Source organism: Buceros rhinoceros, unplaced genomic scaffold, assembly GCF_000710305.1.
Source record: "Buceros rhinoceros silvestris isolate BGI_N320 unplaced genomic scaffold, ASM71030v1 scaffold4041, whole genome shotgun sequence".
Classification (NCBI taxonomy): Eukaryota; Metazoa; Chordata; class Aves; order Bucerotiformes; family Bucerotidae; genus Buceros; species Buceros rhinoceros.
Window position 1 is genome coordinate 41,337 of NW_010392337.1, and position 10,245 is coordinate 51,581.

A 10,245-nucleotide genomic window follows, 5' to 3' on the forward strand; every position below is an offset into this window, starting at 1 on the left:
GGAAGCCTGACTTGGAGGCTGTTTCAGAGGTATAGAACATGCGGCCACCTTTGGGAGAAGTCTGCTCGTTTTCAGCATCCTCTGCTGCCCGGAAGACCTTCAGCTGCTCAGGGGGTGACTTTACCTGCAGTGAACGGGGAGGACCTTTCTCCCCAGTGAATTCTGTGCTTCCTTTGGCCCCCACAGAAGATCCTTCCCGCTCCCACTCATTCTCCTTGCTAAGGTCATATGAGCTGCCTGTGCCTCCTGTCCGTATCTTCATCACTGGAACAAAAAAACCCCCAGCAGTCACTGTCCGCTTGAATCTGCTCTTTTCATCCTCCCCTAGAAATGAGAAGATAGGAAGAAGTCAGTGAGGAGCAAAGCATTAGCAAAAAACCTTCCTCTGTGAAAAGCCGTCCACAGGTGAGTCCTGCCTTGGTGAACACCCACATGCCCCCAGAGAGACAGGGACAGCAGGCACTGAAGACCTTTCAGGCTCCAGCCCTGGGACCTCCTTCAAAGCAGGCAGGCAGAGCTGGATAGGATGCCCTCCAGTGGAAATCACCTAAGACTTTTTATTAGAGGCCCCTCAATCAGATGCGGCCAAGTCAAGAGCTAGTGTGCATTGCTCACAAAGTTCACAGCTCCAGGCCTTGTTGGCTTGTTGCAAACACTTTTCACTTATGAATGGGAATTTCGTCCTTGCAATAATCGGGAATGAAATCGAAGAAATCTCACTGCTAATAAAGATAGGCACAGTGGTAACTCTCGGGTGCATGCAGCAACATAAAACACACAGAAAAGGGTTAAAAATTCACGCACACGAAGGTGGGGGCACACATTTGCAGCTGTGGTGTAGGCAAACAAAGATACACAACACGGTGATAGAGGCAAAGAAACAGACCACTGCATCCGTGAAAGCACAGGGCAAAGCTGAGAATGCAGAGGTGCAGTCCTTCATCTTTACAGTAGAAGCTATTGATGTCTCACCTTCCACTGGCAGGGAACACAGCGAGTCCATGCTCTTCGCGGGCCGAATGGTTGCTTTTTCTGTGGAAAATGAGTTTTAGAAGCAGACTTCAGATCCTGCTGCTTTGCAGGTTTCAGCCCATAAAGACCAAAGGCTACATATAGGCAGGCATGCCAGGCACACATCAAGGTTATTTTCCATTTCCAAGCATTCCCCCTTGCATCCACACCACAGGGCTTATTACCCACAACACTTGTCCACACAGCTGGGGATCCACTAGCGCTAACAACAGCTTTGCACCTGCCAGACATGTGGAAGTCTATACTTAACCCGTGCAGTCAATATCATCGCCACTGTGAAGCGGTTAGCATCCCCAAAGCTGTTATGTGCCGCTGCCCTCCCCAGACAAGTCAGGCTATTGGCTGTGGGGACTTTTTAGCTAAACTGATATAAATGCCTTCTCGCCTCTCATTCCTGATAGCAAATGTTAGGTTATTTTAATGTTGCCCTCCCAGGCTCTGCTGGCATGAGCATACCCTGCCTCCAGCAAGCACTGTGGGACATTTATGAGGGCAGTAAGCAACCTATTTTCCTGCTCATCCTTGATGCACTTGCTTGTCCAGAAAGAAGTTGCCATTTGTCACCAGATACTTTGCAGGTCTTTTCCTGAGAAGTTTTGGAAGCATGTAGCTGTTACCACTCTGAAGAAGAGAGATGGGGGAATGCAGCTGGTAAGGAAGACAGGTTAGTCTCTGGCAGCCCATAAAGGGTCCATGGAACTCTGTAAAATGTCTGTGAGAAAAGTTTGCTGTTTATAACGTTGCACCAAGTACATAAGGCAGAAAGTGAGCAGACTTGCTGGACTTTGTTTGTTTATATAGTTAAGGCTTCTGGGACTGACTTCATGACTGACATGAGCATAGGAGAAACTCCAGCTACCTTTTGCATTTATATGGAGTCCTGGCTACCTTTTACATTCATATGACAAGATGTCTTGAGCACTGGCTCCACTCTCCTGGAAGAACAAAATTCAAGCTGTGGAGCTCGCATTTTATGTGACTTGCAGACTTAGAGGCATGGACACAAACTGTGTTACAGCATGTGCTGAGTTTTAACAGTAACTTCATCTGTTTCCTCACATTAGGCTGTAAGCAGAAAGCACGCAAAAATACAACACGGCAGCACTAAAGTTCTGCTTCTCAAAAGCACTGCTTTAGTGCCTAAATCTCTGTGCACAGTTATGCATTTGTGTGTCCTGCTGGTGAAAATGTTCAGCCTTCTGTCACTCAGTACCGGGCTTGGAACAAGGCTTGGCCCCCACAATCACTGGGCCCCAGTCATTCCTGGGCATCCTTGGGTTAGCACTGTTTTGGGACAGAGTATTCCTTATCAAAGCAAGAAGGTGATCCCATGATCAAAATAGGATGTAGAGCTATTTTGAGGTCTGCCATGGGCACCCTAAGTGAGGCCATCTGCACAAGTAAAACATGGGGGAAGGCAAGGGTCCAAAAAGAGCTGGATCCTGAATTTGGTTTCACACTCACTTCGGATCCAAGTACAGCCTCTCTTATATGTGGTGGTAGGTAATGTTGCCAACATTCACTATTTCATTTTAAGTCTTGCAATGTTTGGTAGTGCTTCTGCAAATACCAGCTCCTGGAGTCATGAGATTATGTAAAAAACCAACAAATAAAAAATCCACCTTCATCTTCTTTTTAAAAAGTAAATTTCTTGGCTTGGTGATGCTAAAAAAAATCTAAGATGTATAACCCACAACACTTCTTTAGGAACTCGGGTAAAAAAGGGTATGCTATCTTTTAAAAACGGTGGTTACTTTTAAGTCAAGTTCTTGATTTTTAGAGCTTGAGTCATCATTTCCGAACACTCAGAATTGGCATTGCCATGTGATTTTCTAGGAAGCAGAGTGTTTAAAAGATTGCAGCCAGAAGAAAAGACAACTTCTCACTTGTAAATTCAACAAAAATAATAGCTTCTGTCGATGTGCTGAGAGCCAGAAGCTATAGGAACTCCTGGCACCTAGTTTTTCACAAAGATGATGAACACAGTTGGTTCTTTAATGCCCTGGAAGGACAGCTATTCACGCAGTGCCATGTAAGAAACATTACAAACTAGGGGCTGGCTGGTATGAAGGAGTGGACTAACCCAAACCTACATTGCTTTTCCTAGTCCCCGAGCTTGACAGCTGGGCAACAGGACCCTGTTTATCACATACCAAAACGGAATATTTACTGTAGCTGTCTGGCATATCCTCCTGAAAGGGTGCTTTTCACCATCACTTGAAAATAAGATGTGCATGAAACCAGACAGCAAACGTGACCCCATTAGGCTATCTCAAGTCTAATGGTATTAGTGACATGTTGCTGCACACTATCAGTATCACAGGAGAATGCTGCAGAAATATTTAATTGAAAAGTGTGTACTTACCAGAGAGCTTCTGGGCCCTTACAAAGACGCTTCCATTTCGACTAAGTTTAGACTTTGATTCTGACCCAGAGCGGCCCAAGTTAAATATCGACTTCCACTTCTTGGACTTGGTAGATAATTTCCTCCTGGAAGGAAAAGGGACTCAGGAGGTTACCAAACTCTAGAGACTTTTGTCTTTTTAATATCCCACAAAAGCCTCTGATCTCTCTCCCCTCAACACTGTTCCTCTTTTATTCTCACACCTCTTTTAATTCCAAGGTATGTAAGGCATGGCTACACAACCAACTTTTTCTTTTCTGCAAGTGATTTATCTGTATTGCTGATTTCCCCTAAGCCAAACCTTCAGAAAGTTGGCTCTGGCATCCTGCTACAGCAACTGTGATTGACTGAGTGATCAACTATGCTTGTTTCCAGAAGTCAGAGGTTTCTGTGGCTAGAACTATCTTGCAACACAGTAAAGAAAAATAGCCTCTTTAACAAGTTTTAATGGCAGAGTGCAAGACAAATTCCAGAGAACTGACGGCACTATCACTCAGTGCACAAAGCTATCTTTTAAAGTCCACATCTTATAGTTTTTATGGATTTGTGAGAATAGAAGAATCCCTGAATACAAGCTAGAAATTAATGTTTCTCAGGCCACCATTAATTTAATGATAGGTGTTATATGATCATATGTGAGTATAATGTACTAATCAAAAAAGAAGAGGTTAAAGGGAATTAAATCAATTTCTCATAATTGTCAGAGCCAGTAGGACACCAGTGCCCTGTGTCTCTGTGGAAATCCCAGCTTTAAGCAGAAAGAAGCTGCTACTCCTACAGCCACTTTTCTTCTATGCACACTACTGCATGAAGCTCTGCTTCAGTTCCTTCACATAACCATTCAGACTTCTCCTTCGGTCTGCCCTCTTCCAGAGCAAGAACCCTCTTATCTCCCTGTCTTGCTCTCCATAATGGGCTTTCTCAGCCCCCAGTTCTGCTTTTCTTTCAGATCAGAACTCAAAAGAGCACAAATAGGTCCTACAAAGAGGATTAGTATCTTGGGGATAGGACTGTTCTCTCCAAGTGAGAAATACACTCTTTTGACATAAGATGGTTATCCTCTTGCCAGTATTCTGTTAGATGGCTCCTTTTTGCTTTAATATATCAAGTGCAAATAAATACATTTGCTTCAGTGCTTTATGGGTCAGTAGATTAATGAGCCTCCTGCTGCAGAGGCTATAATCTTTCAGAGCCGGACAGTAGAGTGGCTGTGTATTAACAGATAGATAGACAATAGATAAATACGTACACTGGGCAGCAGCGCCAACAGCTGCAGCAACCTCAGCAGAAACTGGACTCTTCTCTTTACATAGGCACAGGTGCCACTCTGTAAATCTCTCTCCATGCTAGGAGTGAAATTCACCCTTACTGCTTGGCTATGAATGCAGAGGAACCTTGAGAATGATGAAGCCGAGCAGGACAATGCCACCAGGCACACTGCAGAGCAGCCACCAGCAGGTGGAATTCATAAGAGAGCTGTGTCCAGAACTGCTCCGTGTTCAGCCCATGTTTGGACAAATCCTGAGCTGACAGGAGGATGCAATGGCAATCAATTCCTCCTGCAGGAGGTCTCCAATGGAGGGGTGAGGACTAGGGGTGCTATGAACCCAGCAACTGCAATGCTTCTCAGGAGCAGCTGTGCCTCCCTTGAGAAGGGCACAAAATTTTCTCTCAGTCAGTGGCTGTAGATTCACGCATGCAGGTGCAGGGATATCATGCTAACAAAAGTCTCATTCCCAGTCATGTTGGGGAACCTGCACATTTTTGTTTACACTTTACACTCCTCTTGGCACTTACTTGCTGTCAGGGAGGTCAACAACTGTGTGGAAGAGGGACCCAGTTACAGCGACTATTTCAGGCAAGCTGTTCTCTCTTCTCTCCTTCCGAGCAGGGTGGGAAGCAGACAGACTCCGTGCCTGCGCTTCTTCCAGGCTCACCAGTTTCATCGGCAGGGAGACTGAGGGGAGGGTCAGACTTTTCACAACTGATGCACTCTCTGAAAAACAAGAAACTACATTCCAGCCTGGGGTGAAGAGAGACAAGAGCAAGAAATCTATGTCTTTATTTGACTGGAACATCTCCTGCAGAGGGAGGAAAGGAGCAGCAGGAGTGGCACGTGCACGGAGAGGAGTTTTTTGTCAGGTAAGTCTTCCATCTACCCAGCAGCATTATCCACCTGAGTGCATTCCGAGCAGGGTCCAGGCTCGCCAGCCAAAGGCTGTGCTGCAGAGGCTTGCTGCCTCGGTGCTGAAAGAGGAGCCTCTAAAAACCACCAGGATTCACACATATCCCTTTCTCCTCCCTCCTTCTCTGTCTCTCCCTGCGGCTCCCACCCATAAATTTTAGAGCAGTTCAGTCTGCCGCCCAAACCTGATGCCTAATTCTTTCTCTTACGTCTACATCCTTCTCCTTGCCTTGGAGCTGGAAGAGGGACTACTCTAAAAACCAGCATTACTTTACCTTCCTAGTGCCTTTCAGGGCTATGGAAAGCAGTGAGACCAATAGCCCTGGGAACAGAAGGGCTCTGATTACATGGGCAGTGACAAAGCCAGCTTCCCATATGCCACCCCAGTAAGTTAGCCCTGTCCTAAACAGACCATCTCAAGGTGCATGAACGAAGCACAGGCTCTGGAGTCCATGCAGTATGTAGCCCTACTGCTAAAGTAGGGTGCAAGCTACTGCCTGTGCAGAGGGGCTGGATGAAGGGGCACTTTCCCACTAAGAAATCCACTGGGACAATCAGCATGTTACTCTCTTGAGTCCATACAGCTGTTAAAGGCTGGTGATGTTCAGCGCTTACCAGACTTGGGCCAGTTTCGAGCCAGTGACCTGCAGTATAGCCAGAAGCCTTGGAATTTACATTCTAGTGTTTCACCACAATGCTTAAGGCAGTGCAGGAGGATTTCCTCACTCCATGCCTTCTGCCAAGGCATAAATAAGGTCATAGGAATGGCACACACACCAGCAGAGCAGGGGTATTGCAGGCTGAGCAGGACTCCAGGGACAGACTAGCAGGGTATGCCACATGTTAAGGGAAAGCTGGACAGGACAACTTGACAGAGGGATGGAAAGCAGAAACCTGGTTAACTCCCTCACATCTGAAGGTATTCCCAGTGTGTAAAAGAGAAAGACACATATTTCTGAAATTATGTGAGGTACTGTGGATCCAAGCCCCCTCACTTCCCAGACTTAAAAGCATTTTGACAACAAACCTGTCACTAAATGAAAAAACTGTTGAAGTCCCAGGGAAAAAATAAAACTCTTTTATAAAATGCCCCCAGGAACAAGACATAATTTTTTAGAACACGAGCTTAAGTTTTAGTCTGGGTTAAGTTTTAATCAGTGGCCTCTGACTTGGGTGGACATAGTTGTTGCAGGGCAGGTATCATTGGTATGAGGAATTATAACTGGGGGAGCTTGATAGAAGAATTGAGACTTGGCTGATGGGCTTAGAGAGAAAGCTTAGAACAGGAATGAGAAGCAATCAGGTGGTCTTCCTTTTGTGGAAAGGGTTAAGCCAGGTGAGATCATGAAAATGATGAGCCATAGGGCAACCTGGGTGCACCCTGAAGGAGGCTAGTGTTTCAGAAAGAAAATGTTGGAGATAGGGATGAAGAGGATAAAAGGAGGGATTGGGCTCGAGTTGTCTTTGGGGAAGTCTCTGAAGATGGTAAGGGTTGATGTGTTTGAAATGTCAGTTAAAGGGCAGACAGTCAGAGCTGGAGTATACGGCAAGTGACACGTGGAGTGGTTTGGGGAGGTTGTTACCAATGTTCTCTGCAGAGCTGGCTTTTCTGTTGTTGTTGAAGATCTGATCCACATGATTCAGGATGAACTCGATCACCAACTGCTGCACTCGCACCTCCAGGAAAGCCGCATCCCCATTGCAGCCAACTGCCTCAATCTCCTTTGACCTGCACGAGAGAAGAGGTATACTAGTAGCCAGCATTGCCACACACAGCCCCCGGCAGGGAAAGACCAGCTTTCTTCCTACAAGACTTCAAACAGGGATGTTTCCCCCACTCTTGCTGCACCTCTTGCTCTCCTTCCCTCACAGGCCATCATCCTTTCTCTGCCTTGTCTCTGTTTTTAAAATTACTTTCCATTTTCTCTGCCCACCTGTTATTTTCTTTCCTGCCTGTGTTATTTTCGCTTTGTAGCTTTTGATTTCTAATGCAGCAGGTAGAACTGTAACTCTCAAATTCTTCCTATTTGCTCCTCTTTATTTCAAAGTTGGGCTTGAAAGACAACACAGGAGCCTTCAAACACTGCTTCCAGACCCCTACTCAATGCTTCAACCATCTGTCAGTGAAATCCCTTAGAACTCTACTCAGGTCTTCCCCATATCAATTTTTTTAATGCTTTGCCCTGTGCCCTGGTAGTTCCTTCTCTGCCTCCCTGCACTCCCACATTCTCACTCTTGCTCTCAGCAAGGAAACATTCCTTATCTTGACATGCCAAAGTGTTGCTGAAGAAATTATCTCTGGGCAATGGATCCTTTGTAAAGTTAATGACTGGTGTGTTAGATAATAGCTTGGGGCATCACCAGGAGGATAACCCTGTGAGGAGACTGGAGTTGTATTACTTGCTCATTTATGAAGGATTGGAAAAGGAAACAGACATGAGGTTTTTCTGAGAAGGACAGATGCTAGAATTAAAATGTCTCAGTAGTAAAGGTCCACTTCATGATATTGAGTAAAGTGAACATTTTATTCATTTTCAGAACCTGCTCTGCCTGCTTTGTGATTTAAAGGGGTGAGATAACTCTTTAGAGAATGATTTTCAGGTCTATAGCTCTCTAGCCAATGTCCCTTCCTCCTGTCCTCTGCCAGCTCTGCCATTGTCCCTCTCCTTTCCAGTTGCAGTATTGGACTCTCCCTGCACAGCTCATTCATAGATTCATAGATCTGTAGAATCTATTCTTCTCAATACATGGGTATGGGATGGACAGGGAAGGGAATTTCAGCAATATACACAATATTTTTTTTCCCACATACTATTTTTTCATGTTCTGCTTAGCTCTACAACATATCAGCCAAACCTTTGCCTGCATCTTATCTGGGCCTGCTCCCTGCAGAGTGCCAGGCAGAGCAAACAGGCATGACAAAGTAGCTGGTGGTCTCGAGATCTGAAACTAGCTGCCATCTTAAGCCCCCCAGGCTCACCTCTCTTTTGCTCAAGCAGATCTGGACACAAGCCTGTAGTATTATTTCCCCGTTGCCCTCCTTTCCAAGCCTGTCTCTCACCACCCCATTGCAGAAGCACTGTCAGAAATGTCATTTCTGTTCCACAGTGATGAGCTAACTCCTCTTTTTCAAATAACATTTTGCAAATAACAGCTTTTTTTTTTTTTTTAATAGGAAACACACAAAACCACAAGCTTCCTTGGTTGCTGGCAGTAAACCCTCAGATTATTCAACCCAGAAGAATTTTTTCTCCTTTTAAAAGCTGTTTGCTCTACTGTTCCCTGTGGTTGTTCTGCTTTTCCCTGTCTTTGCATTTCCCTCCAGGCTCAGGTGCTGACATTCCCCTTAGAGCTCAGCGTGGTGCTCTGCATGAGAGGACTCTACTGTACCTGAGGAGATTGGGAGCCCACACCAAGGCCAGATTTCTGGTGTGCATGTTGGTCATGTTGCTGAAGGAGGCCAGGTGAGTCAGGTGCTTGATCAGGTATTCCAGCGTCCTGCAGTGGTTTCACATGAAGAAAGAAAAATGCGTCAAGTGACTGATGCCTGCCCACCGGGTCAGCAAGGCTCAGACCCAGCCTCGGCCTCAGGGTTGTCTCCTCCTCGAGAAAGGCGGTGTCTGCAATGGCACAACAGGCCCCATAGGACAGAGGATTTACAGAACCAGCATTTACATGGGATGGCAGTGAACACCTCAACATCTGTGCCGTGGGGTGGCCAAGGATTGGGCACAAACCAAACAATCCTTAGTGTAATGGGTGAGAAGAAGATGACGGATGGATGGGAGAGGGAGTGGGATGCTGCAAAGGCTGAGGACTTAGTTCTTGCTCAAGCACCTCCAGCAGGTCATCTTCTCCTCACCACACCCAGGACGCTGGCCAAGAGTGACACAGGAGTCATACCTGGGGAAGGAGGATGACAAATTGCAGCTGGAACAGCTTGTTTGATCTCTAACAATGGTTTATTCAATGATATTTAAATTCCAGATAAATTGTTGTTAGATTTGGAAATGGTGAATCAGTTTTTGGGAACTGATTACTGGAAATTAACTCCAGTGCTGTTTCAGGCGATATTCCCTGATGGTAGGGTCACCACACTGTTCCTCAGCGCCTTGGCGGACGTGTTCTCACCTGTAATGCGATGGTGGGAGCTCCTGGATGACATTTTGAATACGCGCCAACTGTTCATCCTCGGGGAAGCGTGATACTGCTTCCTGTGGAGATACAAGGGAACAGTCCACCCTGGCAATGAACTCAGAGGAAAAGGAAGAGTGATAAGGAGGGTCACATGAGACAGCCTGTCTCAGAGGGATGCTCTCTTGTTACCTTACAGGGCTATTGGTAGAAGAAGTTGCTTTGTGTCCCCAGCACAGCAGAGATCTGCTGAGCTGTTATTTCATGTCTTGGTACATCCTTCCCACACATTGGGACATTGTGGTCAATGTTTTAGGAAGAGGCGCATTTAAGGACTGAAACCTTCAATTAGGAGTTATGGGGTGGTTGTTTTGGTGTTTGGGACGGGGGGTTGTTTGGTTGGTTGGTTGGTTTTGTTTTGTTTTGTTTTGTTCTTTTTCCCTTTTTTTAACTTGAACAGTGATGGGTGGAATAGAAAGAGAGGGAAAGA

The 10,245-nt window shown here is 45.9% G+C and overlaps 1 protein-coding gene across 1 annotated transcript in view; it reads right to left on the reverse strand.

Annotated features, from left to right (window-relative positions):
• ARHGAP31 (Rho GTPase activating protein 31) overlaps positions 1-9,835 on the reverse strand; it is a gene marked incomplete at its 5' end in the record, with an annotated part of 14,372 nt that extends 4,537 nt beyond the window's left edge. The window contains 7 exons of the mRNA XM_010144414.1: positions 2-324; positions 973-1,032; positions 3,398-3,522; positions 5,234-5,432; positions 7,205-7,350; positions 9,012-9,119; positions 9,753-9,835. Of these exons, the coding sequence (XP_010142716.1) occupies positions 2-324; positions 973-1,032; positions 3,398-3,522; positions 5,234-5,432; positions 7,205-7,350; positions 9,012-9,119; positions 9,753-9,835 (1,044 nt within the window). The remainder of the gene's footprint in view (position 1; positions 325-972; positions 1,033-3,397; positions 3,523-5,233; positions 5,433-7,204; positions 7,351-9,011; positions 9,120-9,752) is intronic.
• Between the last annotated feature and the right edge of the window lie 410 nt (positions 9,836-10,245).